This window comes from Gymnoscopelus microlampas, assembly GCF_963454915.1.
Source record: "Gymnoscopelus microlampas genome assembly, chromosome: 12".
NCBI classification, from domain to species: Eukaryota; Metazoa; Chordata; class Actinopteri; order Myctophiformes; family Myctophidae; genus Gymnoscopelus; species Gymnoscopelus microlampas.
In genome coordinates, this window is record NC_139949.1 from 36,755,578 (window position 1) to 36,777,139 (window position 21,562).

The 21,562-nt window shown below is 43.6% G+C and overlaps 1 protein-coding gene across 2 annotated transcripts in view; it reads left to right on the top strand.

Annotated features, from left to right (window-relative positions):
• The first annotated feature begins 2,903 nt into the window (after nucleotides 1-2,903).
• dpysl3 (dihydropyrimidinase like 3) overlaps nucleotides 2,904-21,562 on the top strand; it is a 51,602-nt gene continuing 32,943 nt past the window's right edge. The window contains exons 1-3 of one of the 2 annotated variants that reach the window (XM_084075131.1): nucleotides 2,904-3,122; nucleotides 17,318-17,406; nucleotides 20,004-20,188. In XM_084075131.1, coding sequence (XP_083931257.1) covers nucleotides 3,075-3,122; nucleotides 17,318-17,406; nucleotides 20,004-20,188 — 322 coding nt within the window. In that variant the 5' untranslated portion in view covers nucleotides 2,904-3,074. The remainder of the gene's footprint in view (nucleotides 3,123-17,317; nucleotides 17,407-20,003; nucleotides 20,189-21,562) is intronic. The other variant, XM_084075132.1, reaches the window with a different exon arrangement.

A 21,562-nucleotide genomic window follows, 5' to 3' on the forward strand; every position in this document is an offset into this window, starting at 1 on the left:
GTCCAGGTGGTTAGCTTGGGTTCGCGTGTTGAGGAAACGTGCACGCCAAATTGCCACGCTCATTGTTGATGCATTCTCCAGGGCCTGAGAATGCTGTGGTAGGCTAATGTCTCAATGTCTTACTGCCATGAAAGGACACGTCAGCAGACAGCAGGCTGGGCGCTAGAGGTAGCCAGGAGTGGAAGAGTAAAGTATCAACAAAACACTCACATATCAATCTTTAACCCATTAAGACCTGAGGCCGATTCTAAAAATGTTTTCTAAATTCTAGTTTTTTGAAAAACAATATATTAAAAAATATATATATATTTTGTTCCAGGGACCCCCAGAAGCAAAGATTTGAGTTACAAATGTTTGCTTTTAAAAATATATATTCAAAGATTTGCACACATTTTCACGATTTTTCAAAAATAGCAGATCTACAAGCTCATAGCACGGCACCGCCAAAGAAATCTAAAATGACACAGATGCGTTCCCGATCTTAATGGGTTAATCGATACCAGGTTGAGATGTCATTGCTGTCGGGCGTAAACCTTGCATCTCTATAAACATTTTCAACTTTTAACTTTTTTTTCCTCCTGTAAATGAATGCCCTACTTACCGTGTCACGCAAAAGTAGTGAAAATAGCCACAGCTGGTGAACGTGAACATTTTTTAAAGTGAAAGTGGTCAAGTCTGTCTGTAGGTCTTATAAATGTTTTACCAGTGAAAACTATTAACAAGAGCTGGTGACTAAATAATAACTACACTGAATCCTTTCCATTTCCAGAAAAGTAACAGTTTTAGACATACATGCGGTTTCCACCCTACACCAAATATATTCAAGATAGGTTAATGTAGCTGCACGCACTCAAACACACGCACGCACACGCGCGCACACACACACACACACACACACACACACACACACACACACACACACACACACACACACACACACACACACACACACACACACACACACTTTAATGACTTGACTATTTAAACATTATACCTTGAAGTTAAATCATCGCCATCTCTATGACTCGACAGCCTTATGTTACCATAATCTTATTTTATCTTATCATATGACTTTCTAGCCTATGATTTAGCAATTTATTAGTGAGCACTCATGTGTACGTACATACATTATACTGGCACATTCAACAGGACCTCATTATGGCTGCATTAATGACGTGTGTGTGTGTGTGTGTGTGTGTGTGTGTGTGTGTGTGTGTGTGTGTGTGTGTGTGGGGGGGTGGGGGGGTGGGGGGGGGGTTAATGGAAGGGGGGGGTTGGAGTAGTGTGGGGGGAGTAGAGAAGTGGGGCTGAGAGCCAGACAAAAGAGGCACATGGCTGGGTGGGGACGGGCAGTGTGTGTGTGTGTGTGTGTGTGTGTGTGTGTGTGTGTGTGTGTGTGTGTGTGTGTGTGTGTGTGTGTGTGTGTGTGTGTGTGTGTGTGTGTGTGTGTGTGTGTGTGTGTGTGTGTGTGTGTGTGTGTGTGTGTGCGCGTGTGTGTGCGTTCACGCGCGTGTGTGTGTGTATGTAGGGTGTGTACTGGGAGGACAGAGGGGCCAACAGCTGCTACTCCAGACCTCTCCTCTGAGTTCATCAAAATAACACTGAGCAGTCCAGACAATAATTAGCCAGATCACTGACACAAAAGATTTATAGACTACTCTCCCTTCAGATTATTAGGATTATATAATAATATAACAAGATCCTCTTTTGCTTTAGTTTTAATATTGCAATAATTGTGGTCGTTCTTTTTTTCTTTTCTTTCTTTTTTTTTCTTTTTATTTTTTTACAAACAATACACATTGTTTGCAAAACATTTACACATGTTTGTCATACATGTTTGTCATAATTGTTACTTCAGTAGCACAGTTCATAGATAGAGTATGAATTGGTCAAATTGCAATTTATTTAATTTTTTTAAATCAAAATGACCAAAACACTAACACAGATTGGGGAATCACGTGTAGGCTAACAGTAGACTACTATTATGCATAGTTTTGATTAGTTTCAGTCCACAGTTACTTGGCAATCAATCTTGGAACCCATTGAAATCTGTTTTGACAGATTACGAAGCCTTTGGTAAATGCTCATTTTATTTCGTTTCGTTGCCTGGTCAAGATTGACTTATTATTCATCGTGCAAGTTTCTTCACAGCTACAGTACACAGAGACGTCTCATTTTTGAACAGAGGCAATGTGGGCTAATCACTTTCTGAGTAGTCAGATTATAGCCCACTAAACCGGTTGCCATGGAGATGACCTTCCTACTAGTGAGTAGTGACAGGCCTAAGGGTCAATTAGATACTGTAACTGACAAGATGGACCCACATGCGGGTCATTAAGGAGACAAGTGACATTGCAGCTGCCACTGGGTGGAAGGTGATGAGATTTTATTTATTAGTGGTTCAACCATCCATATATCAAGTACATAGATTCCTAACACAGCAACAGAACCACACACAGGCACAGCATCATTTGATTATGGGGATAGTATCATGCTGTTCCTGCTGATGTCTGATGAAGATAATCGTGGTGGGCTGCTTCTGTTCTCGCCTATTTGTTACTCAGGAGGACCCCTTTGTCCTCCACTTGTCACCAATTCATCATCTCTGTAATGACTGACACAAATTAATCTTGAACAGATCTGTCCTGTGAACAATATTACCAATCCACAGTAAACCTACCAGGAATGTACGTTTACTATGCAGATAAACGTAGGCTACACAATGACTCAAATAGTTAAACGTGTGAGAAATATCTCTGAAAGACAAATGTGTGTGGGCGCTGTCCCATAGAATGGTCTGTTCTGGACGCCAGCTGCTGCACTGCGCCCTCGTGTGGAAAGATCGAAGCAGAGCAGCCTATTGAGGGAGGGGCCGGTGTTGGATCAGATCAGAGTCAGTAGACGCTCCTTCTTCAGCTCGTTGCGACTGAGACGCACTTTCCATCTGATCGCACCACCACCAACACACTGATTCTCCCATCCAGCCGAGGGCCCGCTCTGCAGCATCCACCCAGCAGGGAATATCACATTTTTTTATTTTATTATAAAGCGTCGGTTAAGAGGCGGCATTCAGCATGTCGAACATGTCGTATCAAGGCAAAAAGAATATCCCGAAGATCACAGTAAGTAGGCTACGACCAATTTATGCCTCAATGGCTCCATGTCTGTCAGTTAACTTGGATGTCTGCTCTGCTGTCTGTCTGTGGAAAACCACTGCATAGATGGTCTGGCTGCCCTGGTGCAACGGTGCTGCTGAGGTTGTTATAGAACTGCAATTATTGTGAACGACAGCAGCTGCGTTAATTAAAGAATTCGGGGGGTAATGTAATGTGTTCCTTTCTCTCTCCGTTGTCGCACATGCATGCATGGCTGAGGCAGCCGGTGGGGGGGGGGGGAAATATGCAGAATGTATATGAAATAGTGTTTGTCTCTGGCTGCCACAGTGACAGCCAGACAGACCCTAAGACAGCCGGCCAGACAGGGAGAGACAAGGCAAGGCGTTTTCTTAAAGGTACCCGGCATCCTTTGTTAAGGTGCGCGTTGCCATGCCATGCATGCACTGACTGACTCCACATGTGACTGACTGCCAATGAGAGTTGAGGGTCCATTTGGTTACATTGTAGCCTAACTAAGGATTTGACTGAGGCTAGGATTGAAAAAATGTGTGACCTCATAAATGGCAGTCCAGCTCTTTTAACGTTGTAATTAATCGTAATTGTAATTGAATCAGAATAACTCACATGATATGACAGAGTATAGAGGCCTTATTTTATGATAATCTCATAATGGTCTTATTTCTTATTTGCCGTCTGTCTGCCCGCCTGCAAGTGACAGCAAGACAAATATTAGAGGCCTACCTACGCATTAAAGTCAGTGCTGATACTATGCAGTCATGTGGAAACAAAAGTAACTGTTTGCTGCTTTAATACTCTTCTGGTCCTAAAGTCACTCTGACCTTGTTTAGCCTTATTAAATCTGATCTTTATCTATCTACTGTACCTACATGGTGCGGGGCTGCTGCTGCAGAGCATCTAGACTGTGTGCAGAGAGACCAGTGTTGCCAGGTTTTGCCAAAGAAACAAGCAACGAGATCTATGAGAACAAGCCCCAAAGAAGCGGCAATAGCCGATCTACAAGTTAACAACGCGTCACGAATCTCGCGATGTGACGTATTGTGAGCTTGTAGATCTGCTTTTTTTATTGATGAAAATGTGAACATTTTTGAAAAAAAATATTAATAACAAATCTCTTGTAGGCCTATGGGGTCCCTGGTATAAAATATTTTCATATGGGGGTCTGCACTCTGCAGACAAATACATATTAATTTGGTGGTCCTTGACATGAAAAAGTTTGAGAACGTTTAAGGAAGCAAACCCAAATAAGCAACTACACTTAAGAAACGAGCACAAAAAACCGCAACCCGCAAACTACCAATATTTACAAGCGACAGAAAAACGAGCCGCTTATAATAAGCGGACATGGCAACGCTGAGGGAGAGGAGACAGAGAAAGAATCTCCCCCACGCCCATGATGTGTCATGAGTTCAGTTGTGATAGAGCCGCTCCTTTAAACGGGCCACTTGGCCTGGAAGGCACGCTGCATCACTAGCTGCAGATTCCTAACGCATCGTGACTGACATTCATGCCGGTTGCAGTAGCGAGGGTCTGGGTTGGCTGCAGGGGCAGCGCGCTGTCCGTGGCGGATGGGTGGGTTTGTGTCGATGCGTCTGCAAGAACAGCCCCCCCCCCTGTGTGTGTGTGTGTGTGTGTGTGTGTGTGTGTGTGTGTGTGTGTGTGTGTGTGTGTGTGTGTGTGTGTGTGTGTACTACTTGTGAGGGCCAGATGTTAAGATAATGGTTGTTTGGTCGTCAACACAGACTTGGGGAGTTAAGATTCAGGTTGGGTGTTAGGATGGGATATTTAGAGGTTAGGTTTAGGAGTTAGGGTTGCAGAGTTATGGCCGACTGAACCAAAAATGTCCAAAAATATCAGCTATGTCTGGCTTTAGGGTTATGGTTAAAAATGTCAAAACCCAACAAATGTTCATGTTCAAACCTGTGTGTGTGTGAGTGAGAGAGACAGTGTGAGAGCAAGAGGGAGAGAGAAATGCTGGCCAGTACATTGTTGCAGCACAGGCTGCAACCAAACAGGCAAAGGGGTGTGTTTCTCCTCCCCGGGAAAGGGAGAAGAGAGAAAGAGAGACACCCTTTGTCTCTGCTCAGCTCTTCAGATTTTTGGGGAGAGACCAATTCAGAGCAGGCCTGTAGGGGTGTTCTAGCTTAGAACAGCATCACTGTAAGCTTCAGTGGTAGATCAAATAGGACAAGCACAGTGTGTTAAAGTAGATGCTGGTTTTCTATAATAAGCACCAGGTCAAAAATGTCCATCTATGTTTTAAAAATTTCATGAGAAAGGATGGAAATTGTGTTACCCTGTGGGGCAGAGGACAGGATATTCTGATGTCTGATGCAGCATAAAACAGCCTTCAGGGAGTGCCAAAATGGTATGGGGGCTATATTCCCTCCCTGGTTATATTTGTTTGTTTTACCTCTGGACCTACATCTGATGCTCCTAGCGAAGCTATGTCTATTATCCGTTAATAGGAGATTAAAGTAAATCATAAAATATTACTCTCATAGCAACTGCCCTGATTAAATCGTTGGATTTAAATGGTCCTCGTGTTTTCCAATCCAGTATCCCAACAACTCTCCACTCTCTGTCATCCAGAGCATTTCTGCCGCACAGCAGAAACATAATCCTGTGTAACAGGGACATTTTTTGCTGATGCACGTCCACAAGATGCATTCAGATCAGAGCCCGAAACACGATCTCCGCGTTTCACCAAGTCGACTACAATAAATCCACAGGGGATTTGTCGTGCTGGGTTTGGGGTTAGAGAGATCCAGAGATTACTGAGGTGCCTTGTCATGCGATCGTGTGATACATGTGTAGCATAGTACACTGCAAAACCCAGAGTGTTCATTTAACTCTGAGGGTATGCAAATGGACCCTATTCAAGGATTTTTACAGTGTACACGGACAGCAGAAGATTGCACACGGTGATAGTGCTAAGCCATAGAACTGACCGTTGGCTACACATACCGCTGGATGTGAATTTGGTTCCATTTGCGCACCCCACAAATTCACCTCCAGCACCCTAATCACCATGTACTGTATATCCTGGCGGTAGGGAATACAGGGCAGCACATCTGTTGCCATAGCGAGAGGACATTGACTGGCGAGCATCTTAGCCCGCACTCAATAATTTTCCTACTGCATTTGCCCGCGCCGCTGTTACGTTCCGTTCCAGCCGTTTCCTCACGTCTGCTCGGCTGCCACGGTGGCTCTGACTCCAAGGTGTGGCTCTTCCCTTTTTATTTATTTATTTATTTAATATATATATTTCCCCCCTCCTTCTTTCATTCGCTAACAGTAGCCACAGTGTTGTAGCATGCTGGTGCATGTCATCAATAATCCCTCCAGCTGGAAGAGAGCATCTGTGGGCAGAGGCAGGCGAGGCCGAGAGTGGATCTCTCTAAACCTCCCCCCTCCCCCTCCTCCCCCTGTTGGCGCGCCACAGAACTGGGGGTCCATGCCAGCCCCACGCGGGCTGTGGGGGAAAGCGGGGCTTGACTGAGAACGCAACGCACACCGCTGTGTGTGTGTGTGTGTGTGTGTCTGTGTGTGTGACCACCCACAGGTTGCCGTGCGACTCACCATGGTGACCGGCATACAGAACTGATGTCAGGAAAAATACACCACCCGCGTCTCAGGTCTCCTTGCGGGGGAAATGATGTGATGCACACACACACACACACACACACACACACACACACACACACACACACACACACACACACACACACACACACACACACACACACACACACCCTCATACTCAGACACACAAAGCCTAAACCTCAGACCACTTGAGAGAAAGTATCAGAACCAAATCAGGGCCTCCGGGTGCCCAGGCGACTAGGACACTTTCAGCCTGTCAGTGTGAGCCTCCAGATTCCTAAAACACCACAATTTATATGTGTGTGATTATATCTTATGTGAGCTTGCCTGAGCAACCTGATTTAGATTGATAAGCCTCATTGTTTTGACTTTTCCAGCATGCAAAAAAAGAAAAAAGAAAAAAAAAGAAAGAAATGAAAAAAAAAGTCAGGGAAAAAAAATCCCATGCGCTCTTGAGAAAAGTGTAAATATTTTGGGGTCACCAGGCAACAGGGCTGAAGCAGAAGCACTGGCGCGCATGCAGAATGACTTTCCTCTTCCACTTTTTCCCCTCCCCTGTGTCCTTGCCATCCCCACCCTGTCCATGCATAGAAATATCTCTCTCTCTCTCTCTCTCTCTCTCTCTCTCTCTCTCTCTCTCTCTCTCTCTCAGAGCTAATGGAGAACTTGTATCCTGTCACTGGCTTCTGGCTGTTTGTTTCTGGCACCGCTGTGTTGCAACATTAGCAGCAACACAGGACACGGTTGTTCTTATTATTTGTTTTGTGCCAGGGAGCACCCCCCCCCCCCCCTCCCCCCTCCCCCCAGCCCAGCCCAGCCCAGCCCCAGCAGCTCGTGTCCCAGTTTACGATCAGGCTTCTTGCTTCATCCTGGTGATAGATGTCACTGTGTATCAGCATACTACTGTACCAGCATATCCTGTGGTCTATTTTTTGATTGTGGTGCAGGGACGGTTTCCTGTGCCGCCAAAAGAGATGTCTTTGTTTAAAGTACATGACAAAACAATAGTTTAGTAAAATCCTGTCTTCATTTAACTCTGAATAGGTTTCAAATATCAGGTTGGTGCTATAGGCTGAAATAGGAGCCTATGATTATTGGAGAATTTCTACAAAAGGCTACTAATCTAAATCTTATGATTCTAGAGAGGTGAAGTGAAGTGAAGTACGATAAATCTAAATTACACTTGTCTTTATCTATAAAAACCTTTTAGTACTTGAGTTTACTTAGTTTTCTAACAAAGAAAAATGGGCTATATCTCAGTTATTCTGGTAAAATGGCTTTGTACTGGGATTTTGTGTTGAGAGTCTTTATCGGATGCAAACATTGACATGGATGTATATATTCATTGATGCATGCCTGGCGCTTACAGACAATCCTGTTGTCATGGCATCTGAACTGATCCTCTTCACCGTATCATAGTGGACTCAAATTCTGCTAGATCGGCAACATTCAAATTCCTTTATGAATGTAGTCTCTACTGTAGCAGCTTGCTCTGAAGGGCGATGACCTGCCTCTCATCACAGGCAGTGGTGGCCTGTTGAACGTTCACACCATTGCACTCTTATTGGTTGTAAAATAGACACTTTGCTAAACACTGGTGAACAGAAACACGCACAAAGGCCTTACAATGTAGAATTATTCTAGAGTCGACAATGTTTTGCCTTCCATTTCCCCTTTTCCTTTGGTTTAAATTGAATCTTGTATCACAAGACCTACAGCAGCCTAAAATACCATTAACCAATTTGTTTGTGTTCAGCGTTGTTTTGGAACAGAGCTTCGGCAAACCTGTGCGGTTGACTCAGAGAAGCTGCGATACAGAATCATGTTGTCCTTAACGATGATCCTTACACAACGTTCGAGTTAGTGGAAGAATCAGAAACATCAAGTCTTATACTGTTGTTCACTACTTAATCAATCAATGGTAGACACGGGCAAATCATTTGGGAAGAGCAAGGAATTTTAATAATCCTCAGGGCAAAAAAATATACTATGCCCACAATTTAGGAGTCGCATGTCATCTCTCAAAACATGGTTACTGTACGAGCACAAGCATTTGACTTATGAGCTTAAAATCCTCTTATGCGCTATATCGGGAGAGCACTGTCTTTGCATTGTTGCACTGCTGAATACTGTACATCATAGTAAATCATTAGTTTATGTGTTGCGGTATATTCCTGACAGTTTTCACATGTTTTGTGTGGGAATCGTAAAGAGTAAGATATTTGCCCTGCTTGTATATCCCTCTTTCAAGAGATGGAATAATGAGTGTGGCCTGTTCCTCTCCTGTGACTCGATATGTTTGAACGTAAATGTGCACTAACAGATGTTCTCCCAAGAGCCGCTGTGCCTTTCAAAGACCTGTCAATGGCTACGCCGACGAGCAACTGAATACCATTTGTCGCCAAACCCAAGGGAAACTGGACCGGTCTTCAATGTTTCCCTCTCTATGGTTATCGATACCCCCCAAAAAAGTGTTAATATACGAGATGACAGAGAAAACATTTTCAAATGTCTTCGATACATTTTCCTTGTCAAAAGCAATAGCCATCAGCCCATTGCTTCGCTATTGGCCCACTCAAGTGACACCAGATCATTTAAAACAATATTTTTGCTCCATTGTGGCTTTAATGCTTCAGCTTTTTTCTATCTTAAGTTTTTAAATCCATGGCAACTGCAGCCTGTGTGCTTGGCATGTTGAGCTTTGTGGCTTATTCTCTAATGGTGCCTTAAATTGTATGTCAAGGTTTTATATCAAGTTTTTGTTTCTCATTTATTTTTCTGTACAGTGTAGCATTTCGATGATTGACAGGCAAAGACATTATAGTTGATGACCTAGTCCTAGTCAAGGTCAGAGCAAATGACCAGCTGAAGGATCACTGATGATGTAATGGCTAAGTCCACTTAACCATGCCCACATCAGAAAGCCTGAGGCAACCTGGGAAAGTTGTTTTGGCTGTCTGGATCTACTGTTTTATACTTTGTAGTACGATGGTGTTACGGGGGAAATAGCTGATCTACAAGCTCACAAGATGAGATGTGTTGTGAGCTTGTAGATCGTCTATTTGGGATTAATGGAGTCTAGGCTGTGACACTGGGTCTTCTTTAAATGTTTCAAATGGACTGGGTGTACCAATACTATCAATAGAACAAACCAAAAAAAGCTGAATATACAGTATGTGTAGATTATGGCAAAATGCAGCACCATGCTGGATTGATAAGACTCACTGTGACAAACATACAGTAGATTGCAAATGGGTGGCTAAATCGTATGGTGGTAATAATGACAAATAATATATAAGTTATATCCTATTCACTCTTATTTAGCAGAAAGAAAGAACACATTCAGAAATTCATCTCATTCACTTTGTCACTTTCTGGAAAAAAAGCAGACTTAAGGCTACAGTTAGTGGTAACCACTTAAACTCTGTGTAGGATCTCCTATTTTCGCAAAATGTTCGCCCCCAGAATAGGGACGTTAGAGTTCAAGTGGTTAAAGGAGAATCATCCAACAAAAAAAAGGTGGAACACGTTCAAATGAAGAAATCTTTCATGGGTTGCACATCAGCAATATTTACTGTATGATGTCATAATGTCTGAATTGGCCATCTCTGAGCAGTGGCATGCCGTCCAAACACATCTGTGGGATTAGGACTGCTATCATGTGAAGCCCACACAAACCTCCATCAAATGCCGTCAAAACGTTCTGCCCGCAGAAAATTAAAAGAACGCTAAACCTAAGCCACTGCCGAATTGACTGGGCTGCTACAGTACATACATTCAGAGAGTGTATGACTCTTATATATATTATTGTCACCCTGTGGGTGATGCTTTGTTACATTTATGTTGTAACAAAGGGTGCATATTTCATGCAACTAACCACAAAGCCATTTCTCTGTAATAATGGTGTAGGGACTGAGGGAGAGGAATGTACTGCTTTCACGAATGAGGGAGTTTGGTTTACAGTTGAAACTGGCAGGAATTAACTAAGCATTATGATTAAACTTTTGGCCATTGCTTACATGCCTTTCTTAGCCAAAACTGCCTTGCAATAATGACTGCATTTAGCCTTTTCTGCCTCAGTGAAACTCTTAATATTATAATAAGAGTTACGTGCATGTTGATAGAAACTGGTATTATGAAACAGAATGTGATACAGTCCGATGGTTCTCAACGGTCCCCAGCTACTAAATGATTGATAATTAGGAACGAAATAGGCCCTTATGAGTCTCTAACTCTGAGAGTGTACACATGAAACCATGGTTTCGTTTGGAGTACAATGTACAATGGTTCCATTTGTACACTGTCAGAGTTCAATTAACACTGAGGACTTTACAGTGTAGATTGGGGAAATCATATCAAATAGGAGTCCATGGCCTAATTCATATCAAAAACCTTGAAATTAAAACTGTTGTGTTGTTTGGATACATTGTGCATAGTATAGTATCTATATCCATTTAGCCACTAACAGTAGCTAAATGGATGGCTGTCATGTGCGTATTATGAAAGGACAAGCATATCATGGTGTGGATGAAATTAGTGACATTTGATGCAGTTGTGACACATTCCTCCTAGAAAAGACACACTGCATGACAACTTTTATGATTGCATTTGGCGTTATTACAGTATGAAGTCTGATAGCAATGATAGAGATAGCAATGATAGAGATAACAAAATAAATGTGTCTTTAAAAAAAGCTCTGACAGTTTGGTCACCCCTCATTGCAGCTCAAACGAGCGACGGTATACTGTATCAATATAGTTGCACACATTTACTACTTGACAAATTGACATAGTTGTTTTTCAGTGCCTAATGAAATTATTTTATAATTCAAATAAGACTCAAATCCATTCCATACAAATTATAAATATGCATGTGATGAGTTGCAGTGAGTCAAAGAGGAAGTAATATTTCACTTAGCAGACTAAGGTTTACGGAGTTATAATGGTAATGGAAATATATTGATCTTTACAGTGACTGTGCTCTCTTTCATGGTGTGGTGGGGAGTGGGGGCTGTGCGTGTGTGCGTGCGTGTGTACGTGCGCGCACACACACACACACACACACACACACACACACACACACACACACACACACACACACACACACACACACACACACACACACACACACACACACACACACACACACACACACACACACACACACATGCATCTGTGAGGGCTTATTATGGCACTGCAGTATAAGGGACCCATGCATCGGGGCACACCCTCCACTGCAGCACAGTGCATCAGGGCCAAGCCTTATAGACGACCCCTCCATCAACCAGCCTGACGGCTAATGAAAGAGAAAGGGCTTGTACCCCTCCCAGGTACTCAAAGCCACACATATCCTCTAGCCAGCTAGATAAGAATTCATATATTGGATTCTATTGGCCTTTTCTTTTTCATGTGCACATGGACGAAACCATGTGTTAGTATACTCATTACTTCAAACACAGTAACACGTCTGTTAACCGTTTTTTTTACTATACTTTGTCTATATCAAGGGGTTTCTCTTTTCCACTGAATACATGGAAGTTATAGTTAACTATAACTAATTGTGGTGGTTGTATTTGGTCTCCCTGGTCTTCTGTTGAGAAATTGACGTCCAATTGTAGAGTCTGACAATTTCTCCCCTCAGTAAGTCTAAGAAGTTGTACTCTATTAGCTCAGTGTTGAAAGAAAATGTCAGCACTTGCATGGTGGATCCGGTTTCGAATCTTGGGTAGTAGGATATCAAGAGCAGCTTTAAGTGGTTAATTGTGTAGTATTCTGCTTGTCTTAAGCTGCTTTTCTTTAATGCTGTAGTGCAGGGTGCGATAACTGGAGCTGTCTACTCTGGGAGGAAATCAACTGTAACCTAATGAGGTTTAACATAGCTGATGATCTATGCTAGAGGGTTGGATGCTGTAATGTGGAGCTCCAGGGTGTGGTAGTCTGGGAAGGAGCGTGGATCTGTTTCACTGCGCTCCATCAGTATCACTTCTACATGCACGTACACACACACACACACACACACACACACACACACACACACACACACACACACACACACACACACACACACACACACACACACACACACACACACACACACACACACACACACACACACACACACCACACACTATCTGTGTAGTTGTGTTGTTTGTTGTGTGTGTGTGTGTGTGTGTGTGTGTGTGTGTGTGTGTGTGTGTGTGTGTGTGTGTGTGTGTGTGTGTGTGTGTGTGTGTGTGCGTGTGTGTGTGTGAGCTCACATCTTGGTCTTACATCACCACATGCAGTACAGTGTTGTGAGGTGTAAAGGGTGGGGCTGCAGACCCTCCTACTGACTCGGCTCCACAGCCCAGAAGACGTAAATCACTGCACACATGATGCACTCATGGGAACATGTAAAATGTGTGAACTGCTATTTCATTTCTGCTGTATTCTGAAAGTCAACTAGAGGTCATCTGATATGGATCTTTCAATGCCTATACCGATTCTGATATTTTGAAGAAGAAGGCTCTCTTTCAAAGAGTCTAATTAATGTAGCAAAATCACCCTAATAGGCATCCTTTTCCACTGTCTGTTTGCACGTCTTTCATTATAGGTTTATTGTTTACCCTATTTTATTTGAATTTTTCTTTTTTGAATGAATGAATTAAATAATTTTGAATTACACTGGATAGTTAACATCTTTATCAACAGTGTATAACGATCTATTTTGAAACAAACAAAAGCTTAGTTGAAATTTGAAAAACAACTGCCATATCGGCATATATGGCCGATATGGTACACCATGCAAATACTGTAAGTGGCCAAATGTAATGGACAACCTCTAAAACCAACCTCTTCAGACTGCACCTCAACCCCCTCAACCCGAGCAAGGGTTGTGTGCCAGGAGCGTTGTTTACCTGATCTCCTAAAATTACTGTCGTGAGTTACATATATGATGATGTACTGTACAGTCAGCAGGATTTTAATTAGAACAGTTACAGTCTGCGGTTCAACTGTTTATTCATCCATCTGATCTTACAGCCAGGAGATCGGCCAGCTGCCTAAACCACTCAGCCAAACCTCACTCAACTCACCATCCAACCCACTACCCTGCTAGCCATGTAACCATTTTCTTTCTACTCAGCAGGCCAGTATAAGCAGGCCACATGCAGTCAGTCAGTAGACTAAGCAGTCCCTCAGTCAGCCAGCCAGCCAGCCAGCCAAGACTCCCTAATGTACCTTCTCCCGGCTCTCCCTCAATGCAGCTAAGCTGTCACCATAGCAACGGCCTGCTAGTGGCCGTCTGCGGCGCAGCGGCAGCATCGCTAACGTCTGACTGTGTCTGTGTAGTCGTGGCAACGCCCCAATCACACCACATTATCCGATGGATGGTTGAAGAGCTGCTCGCAGCCAAAGATGCTGTGCTTGGTGCACATGATTATTTACTGTAGCCTACGTGTGATTCATACTCTTATAGGTGTATGGCCTTATAGAGGCCCTTTATTTACATAGGTACAGCACTGTTATTTATTGTTGTCAAAGGATGCATTTGAACATTTTAACCATTTAGACCATCTACTATACTTAGAAAACTGGACATGAGTTGCCTCTATACTTGGTGTGCTCTTTTTCCCTCTACACCAAATCTTTTTACCAAAAAATAGCCGATGCGTTGTTAGCTTGTAGATCTACATTTTTTTCCGAATGTTCCCCCCTGATTAGGGATGCTAGGGTTCAAGTGGTTAAATAAAAGGGTTGTTGAAAAATGAATCCCCAAAGGGGAGGAGTAGCATTTCTATTCGGTCTGTACTCTGTTAGCATATTAAAGTGAAGCCAGTGATGTATACTTTAATTAAGATCAGGATTTAGGTGTATGTTTTGGTGGATAAATCTCAGCCAGCCTGTAAAATCAACTCCCTTCCCTTGAACCTGTTGTCAGCCGCCCAAGACTATGACTGCTGTAGGTCTTATCAGACAACACCACGAGGAATACGCTTCACTGTAACATTGTTCACTGTTACATTTTAACAGCATTTTGAGAGCTTTTCTTGCCTTTATTGATATAGTTACAATATAGCGGGACAGGAAACAGTGAGAGAGTCAGGGAGTGGGGGGGGGGGGGGGGGACATAGACATAGTCACCTATGTGCCTTAACCGCTTTGGCTATCGGCACCCCATTACTGTAAAAACTTTATCGCTGAGACTGCTGTAGGTCTCATCCAACAGCGCCAAGAGGAACAGACTTTACTACTTTATGACTTCCGTAGGTCTTATTACAGGACACCACGAGGAATAGACATGACTGTAATAACCTTATCACTGTGGCTTTTGTGGGTCTCATCATACAACGCCACAGGGAATAATGGTTACTGTATAAACTGACTCATCATTGAGGCTTTAGTTTTTCTCACCAAAATGTTTTTCTAAAGTGCTTATTTTCCTCACATTTGTGCAGTTCACATTCCAAGGTGCAATCATATTACATTTATTTTCATATCACTTAGTAGGTTTTTACTACTTTATATAGAGCATTAATCATAAATAAAACAGGAGGAGCGAGATCCCAAACCGACCTCAAACCTCGTCGACCGACCGACCGAACAACCGACGGACCGACCGAACAACCGACGGTCGACGACGCTGCCATGGCAACGTCGAGGTCGGTTTGGGATCTCGCTGTCCCTCAAATAAAATGCATTTGATAGAAACTGAATGGTCCTCCATTTGACCACTTTTTATTACCACCTTTTGGTAATAATCTTATTGTACAAGATGATGATGATGATATCATGTGTCACTATATCCTCATTCAAACATTAAGATGCCAGCATGAGGTCATGTGTGAAGGATGATGGTGATTTCTCCATTTGGGCATGTTCTGTAACATAAAAAGACTCAAAGAGGCATGGCCAGTCACGTAAAGACTCAGAGGGGCGTGGCCCATCACAAAGACTCAAAGGGCCGTGGTCTGTCATAGTATGACAGGCCTTTATATTACAAAGACTGGAGTGAGTCGGGTCGCGGAGGTACCAGTTCCAGAAAAGAAACTCAGACTTCCCTTTCTGTGGAAGCCAGCTCTAACAGAGGGATCCTGAGGCATCCCTGGTCAGCATGTAGATATAATCCCTCCACCTGGTCCTCGGTCTGCCCCATGTTGTCTCTTCCCAGCCGGGGTTTGCCTGGAAAACCTCCCTGGGGAGGCGATCAGGAAGCATCCTACTAGATGGCCGAACCACCTCAACTGACTCCTTTCTATGCCAAAGAGCAGCGGCTCTACTTTGAGTCTCTCACGGATGACTGAGCTTCTTACCCTATCCGTAAGGGAGATGCCAGCCACACTCCTGAGAAAACCTATTTTGGCCGCTCGTATCCGCAATCTTGTTCTTTCAGTCATGACCCCAATTTCATGACCATAGTGAGCGTAGGAACGAAGATTGACTGATAGATCGAGAGCTTTGCCTTCTGGTTCAGCTCTCTGTCACATAATGGAGTTTGCATAGGACTGTGAAATGGGATTTACTTGGAATGTACTTACCATAAATCACAGCAACGACAATATGCAGAGTTTGGCGATATTGCAAAGTGTTACTCAAACGTCGGATATACCAAATATGTCTTAATGTTTTCACATTTACTCCCCTTAATTTCACAGTCTGTCATCTGAAATAGTTTGACTTTTGTGGGAAGATACAATGAAAATAGAATTGTGAATGATATCTTGATACTGAATGTTCCACACCATACATTTATGTTGGTATTCAATGGAATACATTTGCAATGACAGTAGGGAAAAGGCTGTGTGCGTGTGCATGCGTGTGCGTGCGTGCATGTGTGTGCATGTGTGTGTGTGTGTGTGTGTGTGTGTGTGTGTGTGTGTGTGTGTGTGTGTGTGTGTGTGTGTGTGTGTGTGTGTGTGTGTGTGTGTGTGTGTGTGTGTGTGTGTGTGTGTGTGTGTGTGTGTGTGTTTTGGATGGGGGGGGGGGTTTGAGGCAGGGCTGTGCATGACAACAGCCCAACTTCTCCCACTGGCTGCTAAGGAAACACCGTCCAAGAGCACATCTGCCGAGGGCGGAAAAAATAGCAGGAAATCAGAGAGAGATGGGGGGAATTCTGATGATGAGTAGCATGCACATCCAAAATGACCTCATCTGAGGCGCAATACAGAAGATCTCTGCACGTTGAAATCCTGCTTGAAGTGGTGGTGAAGTAAACCTCACGATAATTGTCAACACGACAAATGGCGAAAGTAGTCGATCTACAAGTGAAAATAACAATTCTGCAAGCTTGTAGGTCGGCTATTTTTTACCATTTAAAAAAATAATAATTTCAGTGTTTTAAAAATGAAAAATATTAATTTGTTTTTATGTTCTATAATATGCCCAAAATAGGTACGCCAGGTTTAAAGTGGTTAACCTGCACATGGTTTTAACTCAAAGTAGGTCAGTGTTATTAAGGTCGGGCTTATAATGGTTTCTCCCTCCATTTTGTCCCCTCTCTGGCTTACTCTCACTTCTCCTTCCTCCCCGACCACCTCTCCTCCTCTTCCTCCCCCGTCTGTCTGTCTGTCTCACACTGTCTCACTCTCTCCTTCTCTGCAGAGCGACAGGCTTCTGATCAAAGGCGGGCGGATCGTAAATGATGACCAGTCCTTCCACGCTGACATCTACATGGAGGATGGCGTCATTAAGTAAGACCACCACCATTCCCTTCCTCCTCTCCACTCTCATTTCAGCCGTTTCATTTTTATTAACAAAATAAAAATGTGCTTTCCATCTTTCCGCTCCTGCGGTATGGCCGATGTACTTTTGAGCGTGAACTTGATTGTGACCTTGTCTTTTAACGAATTAAGCTTGTCTTCGGGGGCAGCCTTCTAATAATTCTCAACAAGTTTCAGGGAAATCTAGCCATTCGTTATCAATGTTGACCATGATCTTGATCTTGACCTTTGACATTTTGGGCCTGCTTATCATTCATCATTGCCACAAGGCTTCATGGAAATCTGCCCTTCCTTTCTCTAGTTGTTATGTTATATTATATAGGAGGACCGCAGGCTGCACACAGTCTCGTAAGGGGTTAATAACTCCAGTGAGGCTATGATGTGCCTTAAAAGTAATCAGTACAATCTTAAAGCAATCCTAAAAAAGACATGCAACAAGTGAAGGGAAGTTAAAATAATATTAGTTTTAATAATGAAGTAATAATATGTTCTTTTCTCCTGGTTTTAGTTAAAGGTCTAGCAGCTGCCTTTTCTACAATTTGGAGCCTATTGAGTGTTTCTTTTTTAATTATTTTGCTTAAGACATGTTAAAACACCATTGCTAAGGCATGAAGAAATAAAAACATGTATGATGATTTTGGTGTTTTTAAAACTCAAAATTGATCTGATCCTGAATATATTCCTGACATAATAAATCGGGAGATGATTTCAACATCATGTCTATGTCAATTCTAGTATTATCTAGTATAAAGTCATAATTCTAGTATACTGTAAGTTAAACAGTTCTTTCTTTGTGAAGGAAAATGCCCCAAATATCCAACAGACTAGCATTCTGTTTTAGCTTTTTTTTTAGCTCATGATTAAATTTCACTGCACTCTGCTGTCAACTTAGCAAGAAATCCATCACCACTGTCTGTCTACTTGCGCAGGGTCCGATCTAACATTTTTTCCTAGTGATCACATCCACCATACAGCCTACACAGCAACGTGGGGTCCCGGGGTCTCTAAAGGGGTTCCTTGGAGCCCCCAGCTAAATGATTGATAGTTAGGAACCAAATGGACCCTTACGGGTCTGTAAATGTGTCGGTCTGTGGCCTAATGCATCTCAAACTGGGGGTCCTTGAAATTAAAACCAGGAACCTACAGGACTAAAGACTCATGTCTACTTCTCTGCCAATAGGGTCGTTGGGCCAGTTGCTGACGCCCAGCCTATAGTCCCTGTTTTCTATTTACCAGGGAAACTATTTATTTTACTGTCCCACCAGACAAGAGGGGTCGTCACTAGGAAAACATGCTTACTCTGCTCTGAAAGACACTCTCTCTCTCATTCTGGGTCCAAGTTCTCCTCCCTACCTCTGTCTCTGTCTGTCTCTGTTTCTCTTAGCCTGCCCCCCCCTCCCCTCTCTCTCTCTCTCTCTCTCTCTCTCTGCCTGGTTCCCTATACACACCCCCTTGTTCTTGTTCCCATTCCATCTGCCAATTAGGCCTTTTGTCCCCAGTGCCCCCCCACCACACCCATCTCTTCACAGAGGTTGGCGCACACACAGGAACGTCGGACTTGCATAATAATTAGTCTGGATTACTGCTATAGCGGTGGGCTGTTGGCTAGCTCCACGTAATGCTATACACTCACACTACCCTCTGCTTGTGTGTGGGTGTGGGGCTCTCTTCTTAAGCATTGCAGGGGTGTATTTTGTAACCACTTGAGCCCTATTTTTAAAACATTTTAAAACATTTTCAGAACTGTAAAAAAAGATATATGTATGAAAATGTATGAAAATACCGCAAACTAAGCGTTTTCTAAGAATGTATTTTATATGTTGCCTAAAATGACATGCCTTTGACAATAGGGATGTCAGAGTTAATGTGGTTAATGTGATGTGTTGTTGCATCAGGGTTAATTTGTTCCAGGTTCACCCTAAATTCAGCATCTTTCAACAACAAGTGATCGACAACCAATGATGACTTTACAATGTGCTTATTCTACCACTAAACACTCATTTACATTTTTATCCTGAACTACTTGAGAGTAACGAGTTGTGTCTTCTAACTAAGTGGTATACAGTACACAGTGCATTACGCATTGTACGTGTTACAAATATGACCAAGTGGAATACAGCTGGATTTTCCCATTTTGACCACTTCTTTCTTAAAGAGAAAGAATAGATGAAGGCAAGGCAGAGAGGTTAAATAAGAACTTTTATAACTCCATTGAGGTAGGAATTACACAGTGGTTCTCAATGTGGGGTCTGGGAAACCCTACGGGTCCATGAGGTGCTTCCTGGGGGTCCCCAGCTATGTAAATGATTGGTAGTTAGGAACCAAATGGACACTTATAAGTCTATAACTAAGAGTATACAAATCTAAAATGAACCGTTACAGGACAATTTGGTTCCATTTCTACACTCTCAGAGTTAAATTAACACTGACGATTTTTAAGTGTAGGTGGGGTCCCAGAGACACACAAAAACTATTCAACAAAGCCCCTCTGTTAACGTTTGTGTGTGTGCCCTCTGCTGGTGAATGAGCCCCTAAACAACTCCGGTTCTCCTGCGCTCCACCTCCAGGCAGATTGGAGAAAACCTGATCGTGCCCGGCGGAATAAAGAACATCGAGGCCAACGGGCGCATGGTGATCCCCGGGGGCATCGACATCCACACCCACTTCCAGATGCCCTACCGCGGCACCACCACCGCCGACGACTTCAACCAGGGCACCAGGGCCGCGCTGGTCGGAGGAACCACCATGATCGGTGAGCAGGAGGGGGATATAAGGGGAGAGAACGTGTTTTTAATCCCGTGGTGGGGAAATGTAGTTTCAGCTTCACCCAGCTGATAGCGGCTCAGATGGTCAGCTGTTAGGGGTTAGGTGTGTCTTGCTCAGGGAAACTTCTGCTTACCAGACAGCCTCACTAACCCTTATGGAGAAGTGACAGATAGGACTGGTGGGTCTATGAATGGTACAGTAGATACATACAGGACATAGCGGGAGGCGCTGCTTCTCTTTGGTTGTTGTGCAGAAGTTACTCAGACGATATTTACTCATCCATGCTAGCGTTTGATTTACAGCAGGCCTCCTTGGCATGCCAGACGGGTGGGCTTAGCCCCTTATTAGACCATATTTACCAATCCATTCTAGCGTTTGATTTACAGTAGCCTCCTTGGAGGGCCAGGCGGGGGAGGCTAGCCCCCCCCATCAGGCCAATGCAGACATGTCAGTCAGTCACAGACTTAGTTTTGTATGTGCCATTCCCTCCAAATTAAATGTGAAATTAAATTAGCTAAAATAGAGGTATAATAGCTGGAAAGACTATACATCACCCATATTTGGATGAGCCGGAAACGCACAAAAAGAGTGGGTGGGTGGGGTGGGTACGGGGGCAGAGCAGCCAGTCAGATGTCTGTTCCTAAAGGGGGCTGTTTTTACGGGCATCCATCCAAAAGACAGCACAAAGGACAGAACGGTGGGTGGTAGGATGTTTGAGAGACAGACTGGCAGAGACACAGACAGACAGGCCGACAAACTTTACCCCTATGGAAACAGTTTGTGTGTGTGTGTGTGTGTGTGTGTGTGTGTGTGTGTGTGTGTGTGTGTGTGTGTGTGTGTGTGTGTGCGCGTGTGCGTGTGTGTGTGTGTGCGTGTGTGCGCGCGTGCGTCTTAATGTTTGACATTAACGTCTGACATTATGTTTGTGTGTGTGTGTGTGTGTTGATCTGAGACCATGTCCTGGCTTAGCCGACAGCTGCCGGATGCTGCGGTCAGTCTCCTTTTGAACTGACCGCTACTGTACTGCCTGCCTGGCCTGTTGGTTCTGTGCTTCAACAGACAGCCATGCCACTGTAGTCTGGCCTATTCACTGCCTCCATCCATACTGGGATTCAATTCTTGTGTGTGTGTGTGTGTGTGTGTGTGTGTGTGTGTGTGTGTGTGTGTGTGTGTGTGTGCGTGTGCGTGTTTTCCTGGCCTCATGTATTGACAAATGTTGGACATTAGTCTAGGGAATTGGGGACAGCAAGTCAAATTAGGAACAAACTCTGTGTCCCCGATAGAGGCCTTGCACGAAATGTTTGAGCAGAGTAGTTCTCTACTAGCACGGCTGACTGTAACCATGGTAACAACTTTCCCA